The sequence below is a fragment of the Sus scrofa genome, chromosome 1, assembly GCF_054392235.1.
Source record: "Sus scrofa isolate SSC_HxYL_T2T_F1_AM1 chromosome 1, Sscrofa_HxYL_maternal_Yorkshire_Landrace_v2.0, whole genome shotgun sequence".
Lineage (NCBI taxonomy): Eukaryota > Metazoa > Chordata > Mammalia > Artiodactyla > Suidae > Sus > Sus scrofa.
In genome coordinates this window covers 81,769,725-81,788,855 of record NC_139383.1, presented here as the reverse complement: position 1 = coordinate 81,788,855, position 19,131 = coordinate 81,769,725, and the positions used below count along the sequence as shown (strand labels likewise).

The 19,131-nt window shown below is 37.5% G+C and overlaps 1 protein-coding gene and 1 long non-coding RNA gene across 2 annotated transcripts in view; both read left to right on the top strand.

Moving 5' to 3' along the window:
• FRK (fyn related Src family tyrosine kinase) overlaps positions 1 to 10,408 on the top strand; it is a 107,976-nt gene extending 97,568 nt beyond the window's left edge. Inside the window, exons 6-8 of the mRNA XM_001925792.6 lie at positions 6,165 to 6,346; positions 7,687 to 7,852; positions 8,242 to 10,408. Of these exons, the coding sequence (XP_001925827.2) occupies positions 6,165 to 6,346; positions 7,687 to 7,852; positions 8,242 to 8,444 (551 nt within the window). The 3' untranslated portion in view covers positions 8,445 to 10,408. The remainder of the gene's footprint in view (positions 1 to 6,164; positions 6,347 to 7,686; positions 7,853 to 8,241) is intronic.
• A 4,560-nt stretch (positions 10,409 to 14,968) lies between these two features.
• The window catches only part of LOC146406166 (uncharacterized), a 157,005-nt gene continuing 152,842 nt past the window's right edge, over positions 14,969 to 19,131 (top strand). Inside the window, exon 1 of the long non-coding RNA XR_014807408.1 lies at positions 14,969 to 15,220. This is a non-coding gene — a long non-coding RNA (uncharacterized LOC146406166). The remainder of the gene's footprint in view (positions 15,221 to 19,131) is intronic.

The following is a 19,131-nucleotide window of genomic DNA, read 5'->3' as shown; positions in this document are numbered from 1 at the left end:
TGGCTCAGAGTTTCCTACAAGGCTGCAGCCATGGTGTCAGCAGGCTGCAGTCATGGGAAGGCTCTAGGGGAGGTTGATCTAGTTTCCAGCTCTCTCATGCCATTGCTGGCAAGAGTTGGCTCCTCTAGGACTGGTGGGTTGAGGATGTCTGTTCCTTTTTGGTTGTTGGCTGAAAGTGGTCCTGTGTTCCTTGTTACATAGATTTCACCATGGGGCCATGGTGAAACAACATGGTGGCTGGCCTCATCAGAGGGAGCAAGGAGAGAGCCAGAGCGTGGAGAGTTCCAGCAAGATGAAGCCACAGTCTATTCTAACTTATCTGGGAATCTACCCCATCAGTCATGCCATATTCCGTTTGCCAAAAGTGAGTCATTAGGTCCAGACAGAACTAGAAAGGGGAATATCACAATGGCATGGATACCAGAGGCAGGTTTCATTGGGAGACTTTTTAGAAGCTGCTTAACACAGCCTAGGTCTAGTCACCAGTTTAACTTTTTAACATTTCTTTTCTTATTGAGTGAATTTGATGTCAAAAGGCCTAGCTATTTTGGCCATCACAGCAGCATCGCTTTGCTTACATTTTATCTTATATTTTACTTATACACTATATTTTATCTTACTGCTTGTATATTATTCTTGAATGAATAATTAATGTTAGTGGCTATACCATACAATTCAAAAATCTCAATGACATAACACAAACATATGCATTTTTGATATGCATCAGACTGCCCTTCTAGGTGGCTTTTTATAAAGCAGTGACATGGGAATTTAGACTCTTTTCATCATGTGGCTCTGCCGCTTCAATATTCATCCCTTCTGACTACAAAGATGTGGGAGTTTTTAAGGATTAGGTCTGTAAGTAATGCACATCTTCTCTGCAACACATTGCATTACGCAGAACCAGTGATATGGCCCCTCTTAAGTGTTAGGGAAGATGGAGAATAAATTCTCTGTGTATGCCTGGAAAGAAAAGGACAAACGGATCGGGGAGCAGTTAGACTCATCTCATATGCTGTCTGTCTGTCTGTCTGTCTGTCTGTCTATCTATCTATCTATCTATCTATCTATCTATCCACCTATCTATTAGAGGTATAGTCGACTTACATTGTTATATTAGTTTCAGGTATGCAACATAGTGTTTCAGTATTTTTATAGATTACACACTCTACAGAGCTATTAAATATGACTATATTCCCTGTATTGTATGCTACATCCCTGTGACATTTATTTTGTAACTGGTTGTTTCTTTTAATTTCTTCAACTTTAATTTCCCCTCTTTCCTTACCCATCTTCCCTGTGGCAACCACTAGTTTGTTCTCTGTATCTGAGTCTGTTTCTGCTTTTTATATTTGTTCATTTGTTTTGTTTTTTAGATTCTGCATTTAAATGAAAACATACAGTATTTGTCTCTGATTTTTTTTTTTTAACTCAGCCTGATACCCTCCAGGTTCGTCCATGTTGTCAAGAATCGCAAGATTTTATTGGATTTTAATGGCAGAGTGATATTTCACAGTGTGTGTGTGCGTATAACCTTTTTTTTTTTTTTTTTTTTGCTTTTTAGGGCCACACTTGTGGCATATGGAGGTTCTCAGGCTAGGAGTACAGTCAGAGCAACAGCCGCTGGCCTATACCACAGCCACAGCAATGCAGAATCTGAACCGCATCTGCGACCTACAACACAGCTCATGGCAACACTGGATCCTTAACCCACTAAGCAAGGCCAGGGATCAAACCTGCAACCTCATGGTTCCTAGTCGGATTCGTTTCTGCTGTGCCATGACAGGAACTCTCCTATAACCTCTTTTTTATCCATTGATCTGTTGATGGAAATTTAGGTTGCTTCTTTCTTTCCATATCTTGACTATTATAAATAATGCTCCTATGAACTTTGAGGTGCATACATCTTTTGAGGTAGTATTTTTATTTTCTTCAGGTAAATACACAGAAGTAGAATTGCTGGATCATATGGCAGTTTTAGTTTTAATTCCTTGAGGAACTTGTGTACTTTTTTCCAGAGTGGCTGCACCAATTTAAATTCCCACCAGCAAATCACTAGGGGTTGCCTTTTGTCCATATCCTCACCAACACTTGTTATTTCTCGTCTTTTTGATGATAGTATGAGGTAATGTCTCAAGGTTCTGAATTGCATTTTCCTGATTATTAGTGATGTGAACATTTTTTCATGTGCCTGTTGGCTGTCTGTTTGTTTTATTTGGAAAAATGCTTATTCACATCTTCTGCCCTTTTTTTGGATCAGATTTTTTTTTATATTGAGTTTTATGAGTTTTTTATATATTTTTAGATATTAACCCCTTTTCTGACATGTCATTTGCTAATATCCTCTCCCATTTCAGTAGGCATTCTTTCCATTTTGATGCTTTTATTCACTGTGAAAAGGTTTTTTAATTTGATTTGGTCCCATTTATTTATTTTTGCTTTTGCTGCCCTTGCCTGAAGAGACAGATGCCAAAAATATTGCAGAGATTAGTTGGTAGAAAGGTTTCTGCCTATGTTTTCTTCTAGGAGTTTTATGGTTTCAGGTATTCCATTTAAGTCTTTAATCCATTTTGAGTTTATTTTTGTATGCGGCATGAGAAAAGGGTTTTGTTTCATTCTTTTACACATAGCTGTTCAGGTTTTCCAAGACTGCTTATTGAAGAGTTTTTCCCCCATTACATATTCTAGCCTCCTTTGTTGTAGGTTATTGGCCATGTGAATGCAAATTTATTTATGGGCCCTCTATTCTGTTCCATTGATCTATGTGTCTGTTTTTATGCAAGTACCATAATGCTTTGATTACTATAGCTTTTTAGTGTAGTTTGAAGTCAGAGAGTGTGATATCTCCAGCTTTGTTCTTCTTTCTTGAGGTCACTTTGTCTGCTCAGAGTCTTCTGTGCTTCCATATAAAAATTAAGATTATTTGTTCTATTTCTGTGAAATATTCTGTGAGTGTTTTGATGGAGATTGCATTGAATCTATAGATTACTTTGGGTAGTATGGATATTTTAACAGTATTAATTATTCCAATCCATGAACACAGAACATCTTTCCATTCGTTTGTATCATATTCCATTTCTTTAATTAATGCCTTATAGTTTTCAAAGTATAGATCTTTCATCTCCTTTGTTAAGTTTATGCTTAGATATTTATTCTTTTTATTTGCTTGTAAATGGGAATTTTTTCTTGTTTTCTCTTTCTTCGTTATTATGAATAGAAATTATTATGTAGAGAAATGCAACAGATTTCCATATATTAATTTTGTTTTTTTCTCAATAAATTTATTACATTTATACTTGTACAATGATCATCACAATCCAATTTTATAGGATTTCCATCCCAGAACCCCAGCACATCCCCCCACCCCCCAAACTGTTTCCTTTTGAAAGCCTGTGAGTCAGTATCTGTTCTGCAAAGAAATTTATTGTGTCTTTTTTTCAGATTCCACTTGTCAGTGAAAACATTTGATGTTGGTGTCTCATTGTCTGACTGACTTCACTTGGCATGATAATTTCTAGGTCTATTGATGTTGCTAAAAATGCCAGTATTTTGTTCCTTTTGATGGCTGAGTAATATTCCATTGTGTACAGATACCACATCTTCTTGATCCACTCCTCTGTCGATGGACATTTAGGTTGTTTCCATGTCTTGGCTATTGCAAATAGTGCTGCAATAAACATTGGAGTACATGTCTTTTTGTATCTTACAATTTTACTGAGTTAATTTATTAGTTATAACAGCATTTTTGTGAAGTCTTTAGGACTTTATGTATGTAGTTTCATGTCATCTGTCAGAAGTTAAAGTTTTACTTCTTCTCTTCCAATCTGAATGCCTTTTATTTTTTTTCTTGTCTGCTTGCTGTGGCTAGGACTTGCAATACTATGTTAAATAGAAGTGGTGAGAGTGGGCATCCTTGCCTTGTTCTGAATCTTGGAGGAAAAGCTTACAGCATTTAACTATTATGATGTTAGCTGCAAGTTTGTCATAAATGGCCTTTATTACACACATCCTATTTAAATATGTTACTTGCGTTAAAAATACCCCCACTCACACATACACTCTCACACACTCAGTGTTTAGGTCTTTCCCATTTGAAAGTATCCCTTGGCTCTATTTATTTCATATTTCTAATTATAAAAGATAACATATATGTAGAAAGGACACATATAATTTAAGTCCTTTCTACACATATATTTAACACGCAATTATAAAGTGAGCAAGTAAACAACTGTGCAGCCACTGCACAAATCAAGAATGAGAACATAGCCAGATCCCAGAAACTCCTCTAGTATATTGTCAATGACAGTTCCTCACTATCCTGAACTTCATGATAGTTGCTTTCCCTTGACTTACATTTTTTTTCTCTGCTGGCACCTTATTGTCTTCCTTTCTTGGCTTGGGTTTTGGAAATTGACATCTCCTGGTGCTATCTCCAAGACCTCAACTTCAATTCAGCCCTTCAATCAGACTCTCATATTGCCAGCAACATCATTGATGACTCTGTAATTATTATATTTAAGTCCTTATCTTGCTGGATTTATTTGACAATGGTGGTGACTTTCTCTTTTCAAACCCTTGAATGTTTTGATGTTCTCTTGTGGTCCTCTCATTCTTTAAGCTGATTCCTCTCAGTTTTCTTACAGGTTTATTTTTCTATACTCACGCTAAAAGTTTGCATTTCTTATGATTCTATCACTTTCTAGGAATCTCGCCTGCTTTTAGTGCTTAACTCCCCCTCATAAACAAGGATTGTTAAATCCTTGTCTCTAACTCTCCATGTTCTCCCCTGAGCTTCAGAACCAGATGCTTATCTTCTTTTAGACATGTTTTAGACATTTTCACTTGGGTGATCCATATGCATCTCTAGCTTAACAGATCCTGAATTGTTTAATTCTGATCAGGCAGCAGCAATGACAAATAACAATAACAGGAAGCATTTATTGATTTCTTCCTGGGTGCTAGGTACTGTTTTAAGTGCTTTATATGTATTAACTCATTTTAGTTCTCATTTTAAACAATTATCATTTTAAGGTAATTATAATTATTGCTGTACCTATGGAGAAATTGAGGTACAGCAGTGTTACGCAACTTGCCCAAAGTCAAGAAGAAGTGTAAACCAGAGCCCTGATTCAAATTCTGGCAATCTAACTTAAAACCAATTTTCCTAACTCCTATGCTGTACTTGCCTCTCAAGTCAGAAGTTGTGTCTAAGTTCAGTGCATTTTGGAGGTAACATTTGGCTTATTCAGACAGGATAATGATAGTTTGGATTTATATGAGACATTTTCAATTCTCCAGAAATTTGAAGACATCTACTAACAGTATGGCAGCTAAAACAGTAGCCAGGGATGGATGACTTTATTTCACAAAATCACCACAAAGTAACACTCACCTTTCTCGTTATGATCAAACTGACTCTACTACAGAAATCTCCGACACTTAGTTATACAGAATCAGCAGTAGGAAAAACTATATCTATTAAAGGTTTACATGCCTAGAGGGATGAGCAACCTATTCTTAGAATAACAGGCTAAGAAAGGAAAATGTAATACTTGTATCAAGCTTCACAGATACAAATGTAATATACATATTTTACAACTATAACTATAAAAATGAAGAATATTGATCCTTCATTTTTATTAGTAAACTAGTTTTTAAGGACAATATGATGCAAGAATTAGAACTTTTCATTGACTCAGCCATGCAAATTAACATTATTTTTAGGCTCAGAGATTAAAACAAACTATGAAATGTTTGAAAGAAATCCAGAGGCAACCAAGTAACAATTTCCATGAAGAGATGAGTCAGTGATGTGTGGGACTCAAAATGGTAATAGCTGGACTCTTTCAGATATTTACAGCTGTGATTGGATCACCTGGTACTGCTGTTTCTTCCTCCCAATAATGTTTATTTAGGGAAGAGAGGGGCCTCAGCTTTGAAATGGTTGAGCTCCGAAAATTGTTGCCTCATTAACCCTTTACAGGAAATAAAACGGTTTGTACTGATTAAAATTATTTTCTCAACAGATCAGTGCTATGGCATTTAATCCCACTGATAGCTCATTCATCAAAATTCTTAGAACTCACTTCAATAGTTCAAATGTTCTCCAAAGCAAATATCTTATTTTCTCTCTCTCTCTCTCTCTTTTTTTTTTTTTTTCCTAGATGACGCTGGATCAAAAATCCATCTGACACAGCAGGTAGACATGGCAGCCCAGGTTGCCTCTGGGATGGCCTACCTGGAGTCCCAGAACTACATCCATAGAGATCTGGCTGCTAGAAATGTCCTTGTGGGTGAACATAATATCTACAAAGTGGCAGATTTTGGACTTGCAAGAGTTTTTAAGGTGGATTTGGCTTTTTTCTTTTGTCTTTTGTCTTTTTAGGGCCACACTTGCGGTATATGGAGGTTCTCAGGCTAGAGGTCTAATCAGAGCTATAGCTGCCGGCCTATGCCAGAGCCACAGCAATGCCAGATCTGAGCTGTGTCTGTTACCTACACCACAGCTCATGGCAACGCTGGATCCTTAACCCACTGAATGAGGCCAGGAATCGAACTGGCAACCTCATGGTTCCTACTGAGATTCGTTTCCGTGCACCATCATGGGAACTCCCTGGCTTTGTTTTAATTAGTTCGTCATGGGTCAAAAGGCTAACAGACCAGTAGATGAATAGATTTACTGTTATTTTTTGAAACAATATTTCTCCAAGTTCAGGGGGCCATAAACCATTTCAGGATCCTAAGGCCCTACAGACAAACTACCTTCCATTTCTCTTTCTTCACCAAAGAGAAAGAAACAGAGAAAATGATGACCCACCAGATGGGGAAGTATGTAATTAAGTTGATGGTTGAATTAATGATCTGTTTTTTCAGTCCCAGTAGCCTGTGTTTGTCTGTCTCTATTTATTTCCCTTACAAAAGGCAGCAAACTCTGTACAGAGTTACCCTATCCATCGTTGCTCACTTTATGCCAGGCTAATATGCATGCTGCCAGGATTCTGAAGAATTCTAGAGTCATTCACTTTCAAAATCCTGCCCATCAATTCTCCATTTTATGACATTAGCCCAAAAAACCTTGATATAAGAGCTAGAATATTAGGTGTTTTTCTCTGAATTTAATTTTTTATTTCTACATGGTACCCTAAAAAATAGGAGTATGGGGAATGAAGCACAAGTGAATGATTCCTTTTGATCTTTATGAATTTATCATCTTTTCTTTTTATAAATTAATTAGATCCCTAGTGAGTTGATATGTTAATTTAAATCATTTAGATACTACTTTTTAGTATTTCAAAATGGTTACATGGTAATTCTCCAAGTCAGTGGCTCATCAATACCAGCAGGGAATCAGAAAAACAGGCTTTGCTTTCACTTTTTCATTTGCTAAAGACCAGGTGTAAAGCCAATATCATCACCATATGAATTTTCTCATATGTGGTACAGTTCTCCCTCCCAGGCTACTTTTAGCACGTAGTAGGCTCTCAAATAATAGTTCATTAATGACTTCCTACAGATTTTTCAGCCTTGTGTGCCAGATTTGGAATTTGCTATTGTAATTACCACCTGAACTAAGCTCATCGGAAATCTTTCCCTCTAAATTTTAACGTGAAGCAGGTTACGGATGAATCGAAGGTGGCCAAAAAAAATATCACTTTAACTTGGCTTGATTCCTTAATGCATTAACAGGTAGATAATGAAGACATCTATGAATCTAAACACGAAATAAAGCTGCCGGTAAAGTGGACTGCGCCTGAAGCTATTCGTGCTAATAAATTCAGCATTAAGTCCGATGTGTGGTCATTTGGAGTCCTTCTTTATGAAATCATTACTTATGGCAAAATGCCTTATAGTGGTGAGTAATTAATTCTGAAGTGAGCCCTTCTGCTGCAGGTCACTTACTTAGGTGTGACTTTAACTGCTTTGCTCAGACTTAGAGGGCAGAGTTATGAGGCTGACCACACCATGTGCCTGTGGGAGCATAACAGATAAAATTTGATGATGATGATTTGCATTAATGAGGTGGTTTATTGCCTCCTCCTCCTTCGCTCTTGAATTGCAGCCTTATAGGCATTACTTGCTGTGGGATTTAGTTTAGTTTCTGCAGCCTGGGAAGGGGATGGTAGACTTCATAGTTTCTTCAGGAATATCAGTTTGCTTTATCCTCCAGGGTATCAGTATTTAGGAATTTAAGACTCCAGTCTTCAACTTGTGTTTTTGTTGGTTCCATTCTGTATTTTGCAGGTATGACAGGTGCTCAAGTAATCCAGATGTTGGGGCAAAACTATAGACTTCCTCAACCAGCCAACTGTCCACCGGAATTCTACAACATCATGTTGGAGTGCTGGAATGAAGAGCCTAAGGAACGGCCAACATTTGAGATGCTGCATTGGAAATTTGAGGATTATTTTGATATAGACTCTTCATATTCAGATACAAACAACTGACCATGATGAACACTAGAGAACATCAAACAATGCAGTAGCAATAAAGTCCAGTAATCAGTTCAGAAATGCAACCTTATTAACCAACTGCAAAAATTAGTTTATCTTGACATACTCAAGCAATAGGGTAAATTTGGCCATATATTCTAAAAAAGATTATATGTGCATTTTGTTGACTGTGCAATACTGCAAGATAGTCAAAGATGAAATATCATTTCTCCACTGCCTGGCTAAATCAAATGCACTAAACAAAGTTATTTTTCTTTTTAAAAGATACTTACATTTCTATTTATTGTTTGAAATGCCGATCAAGAGGATCAACAGATGATAGTCAATTTTTACTCAGTGACTGTTGTAGCATTTTCCTGTTTACTGATTAAAGTGGTTATTCATTATTCCTCGGATTGCTGAATCCCATCAGGCTGTTATTATGAAGGAATTTGATTGCTTTGCTGCACAGCAGGACCTGTGCTTCGAGATTTTTTTTTTCTCTTTTAAAATATCCTGTAACTACAATGATGGCAAAGCCATGTTAAATGACTTGATTGTACTTGGAGTAATTGCACATATTTTTTTTTCTGATGCATAAAAAAATGAAGCAGCTGTTGAGAGAAAGAATTAAAATCTCTCTCATTTTGTAGAAGGAAATGATGGAATTTTTCTATACCTCAGTATGTGTCATCTGAGATTCATCTACATTAGTTTTAATCTCTTAATGCTAAGAATCAGATTGCAAAGCTGATGAGTTATTATCTATGGAAATATGCAAGAAACCCACAAGAGCCCACGAGATCTAAGAAACAAGTATCAAAATAGTTTAGGAAAATAGGGGGAAAGCAGTAGGTTTGCTATGAACTAGGATATCTGAATAATTTAAATGATGTACCTTTGACATAAAGGCCAGACTTTAAAATTGACTACAAAACAGATCAAACTCTGTTTCAGATCTAGAGAATAGGAATGATGCCTGACATTCATTACGAAGCTGTACTTTTTTTCTGGTAGGACAAGAGAGTTTTTACTTATCCTAAGTTTTCATTAACCTTTGTAAGAATATTGCTGTCTTCTTAAGTAATGGGTATATCAAATTTTGTGTCTCATTAGTGATTAAGGAGTGTTCTTGAAGGGTTTTTCAAAATTAAATATATATTCAAAGATCTTCTAATGTAAAGCAATATGAAATAATTCACAAGAAAATTTTGAGTATACTGAGGATATTTTGAGTATATCCTTCATCTTTCTTTAAAGGAGAAGAAGAACATTTCTCAACAGTTACAGAAACCCCAATTCAAAGTGGATTAAGCACTAAGTAAATCTGCAAACTCTCTAACTGGAAGACAGAAGTTGTTAAACCAGGAAACAGGCCCCAAATGGAGTCACTTGTGTTAAGCCCTATGTCAGCATCCTGAAACTTAATACTTGACCTAATTGTAGTTTCAGCCTCTCCCAGGAATGTAACATTTAGCCAGTCAATGTCTAATTACCTGGCCAGCACTAGGGAGGTAACCCACCTCTTCCATCTTAGAAGGGAGATCTTGTCCAAAATAACCAGTTATTTGCTAATAACTTCACTTTCCCATCCCTTTTATGCCCCCCCCCCCCCTTTTTAAGTGATTGTACCTGCAGCAAGAAGTTACCGGGCTAGGGGTTGAATCAGAGCTGTGGCATCAGGCCTTTGCCACAGTCACAAAACCACCAGATCTGAGTTGCATTTGTGACCTACACTGCAGCTTGCTTGCAGCAACACTGGCTTCTTAAGCTATGGAGTGAGGCCCGGGGTCAAATCTGCATCCTCCCAGAGTCAACGTTGAGTCCTTAACCCACTGAGCCACAATGGGAACTCCCCTCTTTTCTGCTTTTTTAAAAAAACTTTCCTTTTCTACATCATGGCTGAGCTGTTTTCTATTTGTTAAATGGATTGCTGCCCAATTCATGAATTCTTGAATAAAGCCAATTTGATCTTTAAATCTACTCAGTTGAATTTTTGTTATTTAACAAGGTAGGGAAGCCTCCATGCACAATACTATTAGCAATTCAATGATGTTAACAAAGACCTACATACATCCCTCCCTCCTCTTCCCTCTACTATCTGCATGGTCCTTCCTCCCATGGTCACAGATAGCCATCAGTAGCAACTGGGGTTCCCTGTTCTCTTCATTCAATAGAAGAAAATGGGAAACCTCTCTGTTTGTAATTTCAGCTTGTATAAATATCATTCTCTTTCTGTACAGGCAAGTTAGGGTCATATGCCCAGCCCTAGACCAATAATAGACTTAATGTGAATGTTATGTGCTGATTGACTTAGAATTAAGTTCTGCCACTGAATCTGGAAATATGGTTACCTCTTCTAGAGACAAGTTGGAGGCTGGATTATCTGAATAAAATTAGGAAAGATTGGGTCCTGGGTAGATGTCCATTAAGGAGAAAATCCGCTGAGATGAAATAGCTATAGTGTACATATATAATAGGTAGGTATGTGTATATACATGCAAACTTTTCTGAAACTAAAATGTGTCGGGTGGAGCTAACAATTACAGAGCTCCTCAATTCTTTTAGGAACAGCAAATGCTTGTGAGGAAAGGCTGACGCTAATCTTTCTAATTGGTCGACTATGTATGGGATGACAAATTATTTATTTAAAGTCATAGAGTCCAATGTAAAGAACAAATTATAAATTACTGGTTATTAAAAATTAAAAGAAAACAGCTCATTTTCTTTGAGTTTATTTCATGGAGTTCAATCCTGCTTAAGCATATATTGGAAAGGATTGAAATATTCCCAGTTCATTGTGAAAATTTCAACTATTATGTAATTTTCTTTTTGAGGCAGCTAATAATAATAAACTTTTTAGGAAGATCTGATTTTGAAATGTAAAAAGAAGGTTATCCTTTCTTGTTTTTATACTACCTGAAACCCATTTGACTTACCACATTTGATTTTTGGAGACGTTTATGTTCAAGTTTCTGTCAAAGCAATCTATTACTCTTGTTTTTACCTGATGGATCATAGAGAAAAATAATGGATTCAGTTATGAGAAGCAGTAATAGATTTTTTTTTAACTGACATAAATTTCTTTCCCTGTATAGGATAAAAGGATCTGGAAAAGATAAGTTGAATTTTCCTACAATGAGCCAGCTCTTGTTAAATTTACCTCCCATAAATTGTAGCAAAGCACTTTCTATGTAATGTTTTATTTATGTAATTCAGTTATTTAGAGGTTGTGGTGAGAGATGTGAGTACATCATTTCATGTGGTATTTCAAATCTCTTTTGACAAAAACCTGAGAATTTTTACAATAGAAAAAAATCCAAAATTCCATTAAGCCTCTCTTAAGGTTAGGAATAAGATAGGTTTACATTGCCTAAGGTCAAAAGCAGCGCACAGTGAAACTTCTAGTAATTTTGAAACCTGAATATTGTGTCATCAAAAACAAAGATAATGTCTAAGTGACCAGTAATCTGCAAACGGAGCTGTGGCAACGGGATGTCTTAAAGAACAAATCTTGGGGGACTGTAAGACTGGGCACATTCACTTACACATTTTGCTCACCAGGTGTCTGCATAGTGATTGCATGGATGACTGAACCATGGGGGGCCCAAACTCTTTGTATTCTCTGAGGGCCCAAAGGGAGCTGCTAGTCCTTGAAAGGATGCCAACTGTTCCCCAGCTGGTGTTTCCTGGAGGAAGCAGGGCTCAGCTGGTGATCCATGCCTTTGCCAAGCATATGTTCTGTCTGCAATAATGTTTTTCATGGTGTACTTGAGCGTAAGGTTTCTGGTCCAAACAGCCTGGTTGGTAGTATGTATTGTGGTGACTTTTAAAGACTCTTTGCAAAGATATATTATGTGGACAACAATGGTGATAGTTTGGGTGCTTATTCAGATTATATCATTGTGTTCTTCCATTGAGAAATGCTACTTTTAAAAAAACAAGTAAATAAGGTTTGCGTACATGAGTGTTGGATTTGCCAGTGGGTTCATCTGGAAATGTTCAGTTCTTGTATTTTGGCATCATTGCAGAAAAGTTTTGATCTATAATCTTCAACTTGACCCCAAAATTCCATGGAGTAGGATTTAAAAAATGCTGGCAAGTTTGATGGGGGAATACTTGCAAATCTTTTAAATCCACAACCCCAGCAATATTTTCATTTTCAGAGTCATCCTTTGACTGCCTACACTGCCCCATTAAACTCCTTCAGATTTTCTTTTTTTATATTAAATAACTCATGGTAAAATTCTTAATTTATTATATTTAAAAGTGAACTGGAGAATAAAAATTGTATCCAAATCCTGAATTTCAGAGCTTTTGACAAGTTTAGCTTCAACCTGCATTCAGATGACACTATCTACATAGGAGTTAGAAGATTAAGTTATAAGAGACACTCAGTTATGTCCATTTACTCTTCTTACCTGGACAGTTAATTTATTAGTATCTAAAACAACAAACTTTAATATAACATATTTTTCATCCCCATAGAAAAATAATCAGCTCTTTTGGAAAAGGGTAGCAAATCTCTAATCTGCCTTAAATATCTAGTTATGTGTATTGCTGTGCAGGAGATTCAGATCATATAATCATTTATAACCATGAAATCGTTTGTTAAGGAAAATGGTTAAAATAAACTAAAATTGCTTGGTTTGGAAGAAGCTAAACATTGTATAATAATAACTTTTGGAAATTTTATAGTAGAGGCTTTTGTTGTAGTATTTGTGAAGGATAAAGTTGTTCGATATCAGCCAAATTATGTCTAATTTTTATGGTCCACACAATTTCAAGAAAAAAAATATCATAGCTTTAAATCATTCTTCAAAATCTACATTTTTTTTTTTTTTTTTTTGCTTTTTATGGCCACACCTGTGGCATATGGAGATTCCCAGGCTAGGGGTCCAATCAGAGCTATAGCTGCCAGCCTATGCCACAGCCATAGTAACCTCAGGTCTGAGCCGCATCTGTGACCTACACCACAGCTCACGGCAACTCCAGATCCTTAACCTACTGAGCAAGACCAGGAATCAAACCCACAACCTCATGGTTCCTAGTCAGATTTGTTTCTGCTGCGCCATGATGGGAACTCCAAAATCTACATTTAATTATAGATTCAGAAAGTGGAAAATAAAGCAGATTGGCCAGATTAATATATTTTTAAGGTACCATGGTGAGATTTTTGTCTCTAAAAAATGTATATTTCTATATTGTATCCTTTAATAATGTTTATATTATATAATTACATGTGAATATATATTACACATAATTTATATGTGCAGCAAAAAGAATAAAACGGCCTCTTTTAATTGTGTCACTTACTATAATACTATTACTTTGGTTCAAATGCAACTATTTAAAAATTTTTTTTTTTCTATTTCAGTTTTTTCTTAAAATACTAAGGCAAAGGCTTTTCTTGAAAATATATTATACCCTAAGTGTTCTATCTTCACTCACACTGGGTTTGTTTTTAATATTAGTTATTTCAAACCAATTATTTTTAACTTGCCTTATAAAAGTTGACTTCACTGCTTCAGAGGTCAAATTGGTTGTGAACCCACTACATAAATTTCATGTATTTCATAGCAAGTAAAATGTGTCCTCTGCTGACTGTATTAAAATAATTTACGTTTGTATGATGGAGAAAGTAAATCTCTGAGTCCTGGGAATATGGTCTTGCTTCTGTCACATATTCATTGCAGGTTGAATTCTTTGTGTCCTCTTTCTCAGAAGCCCAAGCTAATGGAGAAACTACTAGCTCTTATGTTGTTGATTGTTCCGGCAGTGAGAATAGCAGCCATTTTCACTGTTGGCAATTAAACACTGGGTCTTATGTTGGCAATTACATCCTTGGGCTTACAATTCATGGCCACTATTACATGGCTTCACCCAGACACAAGAGGTTCTGAATGTACAATCCTACCATGTACCCAGAAATAGGGCACCAGAAATACTTGGGAAATATCACTAACACTATCATACTGCATCACAATGTAGAGTACATTTTAAGTGATGTTGAGTGGTAGAAGATCCTATATACTCATTTATTCATTTCTTTTCCTTATTTTATTCATTTATTAAGCAAATATGTATTGATTGCCTATAAGTAGTGAACACTGGGCTAGATGCTTGGATAAAATTGTGAATAAGAGAGAAATAAATCCCGCTTTCTCTAAGTTTACAATCTCTCAGGGGAGGCAGATTGAGGTATGTGACTCTCAACTCATAAACCTATGAGTACAATTTCACCTTCTCATTTTCAGCCCAAGAATTAACTTATTGTCTGCAAGCTGCTACCCCTGTATCCATTCTCTTCTTGTTCCTTAATAGCAAGGATCTCAGTTATAAGAGCACATCTTTTAGCATCTTGTGAAGTGAGAGTTACCTAAGAGATGTAAGAAAAAGTTGTTTGGTAAGACTTCTAGGTAGATCACATTTCAGTAGACAGAGAACTAGAATGGGTCTTTTCGTGGTTTTTGGTTTTTTCATTTGTTTTTTGTTGTTGTTTTATTTTACTTTGTTTTCACCCATTTGATCTGTTTTAGGCCTGGAACTCAGTAGCCATCTTAGATCATGAAGAAATGTGAGAGATGGAAGTCACTTTTCAGTAGGGTCTGGATCTTTGATAAGAGGGAAGCTGCCATGCCTGCTTAGGACTGCTGACCTCAGAAATTCTGCTACTGGAGACAAAGAAACTTTATGCAATTTGAGCAACTGCAATTTCTAACCTCTGTCTCTAGAATTGGAACACTCAATTTCTATATGGCACATTGACTAAGAAATCTTCATTCTACCAGGTACTGGAAAGTAAGTCTCAGTTATTTCTAGGATTTCTCCCCTTAATACTGTCTGCTTATGACATGTTGAAGCTTCAGGTTGGGATTGTCTAGTGCTGATGCCAGGTCATCACCTGTCCATGGGGCCATCCACTGACTCATCATCTTTCCCATCTGAAGTGACCTCTTGGTCTCAGCTCTTACTCATCTGTTTCCACATTCTTCTTGGGCCCAAGAGAAGCATTTGTCCCATCGGCCTTGCTGCCCCCATGACCAGGAGCTTCTCTATCCTGCACCACACCACGTGTCAGGAAGTACTCTGAAGCTCTACTTGGGAATACTGCTCTCAGATTTTCCAAATCATCTGGAAGTCTTCCCATTCTGGTGTTTTGTTTTGTTTTGTTTTGTTTTGTTTTGTTTTTTGCATCTCAACATGGGGCCTTACAAACCTTACACACATTCCTTTGGCTAATTCCTCCCCTGGCCTTGGATGTTTTTGTCTTTTAGAACAGTATGATGGGGTGGGGTGGACCAGAAGAGAGATGATTATGTTTCAAAAGCCCTAGGTTTTAAAAGACAGGAATTTACTATTGTTTTTCTATTTTCTACTGTAATAAACCTTCTCTTAGATAACAGATGCCTAGTAGTCTGATGGTGGGAGGACCAAAATATGACAGAAAATACCAGGAAAAATTAATATGAGAAAGATCAATTCATATCTCAAATAGTATGCTGACACATGCAAATTCAAAACAAATCACACAAATAACTAACTATGGTGGTGCTAAGCATTAGGAAGAAGAAATGTGGGGTGCTGTGGGAGTGAACAACTGTTATGGCAGCTGCCCAGCAGCCCCATGGCCTCAGCCCCTATGGCTGTAGTGTACCAGCTCCAACAGCTCTGTGGCTGTGGTATATCAGTTCTTTTACCTGACGAGAAACTAAGCGAGCTCTCGGGGAGTTGGAGAACTCAGGTTTATTATGCCGGTGCACTCAGAGGAGATGGCTCTCTGGAGTCTGAGACCTGAAGAAGGATTTCATAAGGCTTTATGGGCTATCTCTTCTGGGTCTGTGCTTGGTGGACTGGAGTGAGCTCAGGCAAGGTAGTAGATGTGGAAGCAAGCTTACAGAAGCAGGTGTGTGGGGGATGGGTGGTTAGGAGCGGTTGGCTGGACTTTGCTTAGTCATCATGCCTGGGGTCTCTCTACCTTTTTATCAGGAACATTTTCTCCTACGAGACAAGTACCATAATTATGTCCAGGGATTTGGGGGAGTGTTTCCCTAAAAAAATGCACAACTTGAAAGTTGAGAGTTAAGTTTTATTCAGGGGCAAAATTAAGACTTAAGCATCTCAGGTAGCCCTGAGAAATTGCTTTGAGGTGGTGATGGAAGAGCTAGGATATATAGGAGTTTTTGTAACAAAGGGCTGGTAGCAGGAACAAAAGAGGCCTGGGCTCACTGAAATCATTCCTTTGATATGCACCTCCATTATCAGGGCCAGTATCCTGAGTTTTCAAGTCCTGCAGGACACATTGGCTCTCACCCTTTGAGGTGACTGCATTCACAGATGACTGTGACATTCTTTGTTTTATCCTTAACTATCCACTGGGTGGTTGTTATTTCAGATACTTGAGGAAAGGGGGAATATCAGGATATGATAAAGGTGAAGGGAAGGTGCATGCAGCACACACATATTTTACAAAAGTTTGTCACTCATCTCCTAAAGGTTACTACCAGTCACAAGGAGCAGACATCACCATGAAGGATTTTAGTATTTTTCTGGATATGAGGAGATGCAAAAATGGGGCACATAAAATCTTCTCTTAAAAACATCTGACTATTTGAAGACCTTTCTTCCAGTTTTCCCAGAGCACAGAGTGCCTCACTCCTGATTTTTACCCTGAGCTCTGCCTAAGGGGTGCTGCAGGTTGGCAGCTGCAGTGGCTAATGATTTAATCCATGTGGAGGCTGATGGCAAGAGTCAAACTTCATTTCACAGGAGAAATGGAGAAACTGATGTTGAACTATGCTCTAAAGGTGAGAGGTTGTTCCTTAGCCCCAAGGGGAAGGTTAGCACTGCACGGACACACTCTGCAAAGAAAAAGAACATGGCACAAATGAAGAATCAAAAGAAATCCAGGTTATTGGAGTGTGTGGATTGAGGGGAAAAGACACAAATTTGGGCTAGCCAGGCAAGTCCTGCCCAAGAGTTATAGGGGGCTGTGCAGTCCAGGTTAGTAATCTTAAACTTAATGAACAGACATTGATAGCCTTTAAATTGTAGCATGATGAAATTTGGACTTTTTTTTGGCCTTTTTTTAGGGCTACACCTGAGGCATGTGGAGGTTCCCAGGCTAGAGGTTGAATTGGAGCTGCAGTTGCCGGCCTATGCCACAGTCACAGCAGTGCAGGATCTGAGCCTAGTCTTCGACATATACCACAGTTCACAGCAACAGAGGATCCTTAATCCACTGAATGGAGCCAGGGTTGGAACTTGCATCCTCATGTGTGCTGGTGAGGTTCGTTAACAATGTACCATGATGGGAACTCCGAATTTGGACTTTTAAAGTACATTATTTTCTCTAATGTATGGAGCCTGGTTATGGGGAGACAAATAGGGAGACAGTTTCGGACTGATTGGTGGGGCAGTGACAGTGGGTCAGATGGATGTATGGCAGAAGATAGAGAAAACAATGAACACATCTGAGATGTTTGAAGGTAGAGCATTTGGTTATGTGGATGAGGAATAGTCAGGTATCAAGGATGACCTCACGTGTCCTCTAGGAACAACTAGATATGAAATAACAGAAGAGAAGGTAAGGGGGTTGATGATCAGAGGCGCTAATTAGTTGATCAGCTGTCATGAAACAGCCAACTTGAAATGTTCACTAAGAAGTTGAACATTTGTATCTGGAGCTCAGAAGCAACTTTTGAAGCCAACTGTAAATTTAGGAGAACCTAGCATAAGAAAATCAGGTGAGGGAAGGAGACCACCAAGGGAGAAAGTGGATAATGAAAAACAAAGATGGTTCAGCATTCATCCCTGGGGAGATGTGGCATTTAAATTCGAGTGGAGGAGAATCTGCTAGAGAAGTGGGTGAAAAAGCAGGAGTGTTATCACAGATGCTAAGAATTAAGAAGACAATTGTACTGAATGTCAATGAGAGGTCAAACACCTTGTAAGTTTTCCATTAGCTTTTAGCAACTAGGTAGGCCTGAGGAAGCTCATTTTCACTGGAGAGGTGGGATCAAAAGTGAGATTGTTGTAAACTGAGCCAGAAGAGATGAGTGGGGACAATGGCTATAGCCCTGACAACTCCCTCTCTCTCCCATATGTGCTTGTGAATATAAGAGAGGGGCTGCAGCTCCCAGTGAATGTGGGATTCAGAGGTGCAGAGGGGGTGTTTCTAAAAATCAGGGAGACTAATTCTTGCTTAAATGATATTATGATGGTTGTTAGAAGTTATTTCAGAGGAATAGAGTCCATAGCGTAGGAATATTTTTCTGATTAAGATAAACCTGAAAGAATAAGTGCTCACTTGATCACTGAATTTGTATGAATTATGTAATATAGTATTTAGTTGTTAAATGAAATGTCTTTGCTTTAGAGGAACTAGAGCTTGGAACCTACCAAAAACATAATTTGAACTGATGCATCTCTTATTCCAGGACTGTTTAGCTTTAATGAATATTTCATGGTAAAATTTTCTTACCTGTTTCTTCAAGATTGATCTAACTTCCTAATATTCAGTGTGTAGATAGGTGGCTTTTCTTTGGAAATGTAAGTTTTATTTGGATTAGAGAAACAGAGCAAAAAAAAAAAAAAAGGAATTCACATAATTCCAAGTAAAATATCTATTCATTTTCCTTGAATATGGGTGTCAGGTCTAATTGTTAAAAATGAAACAATATGGCTCATTGCAGATGAATTA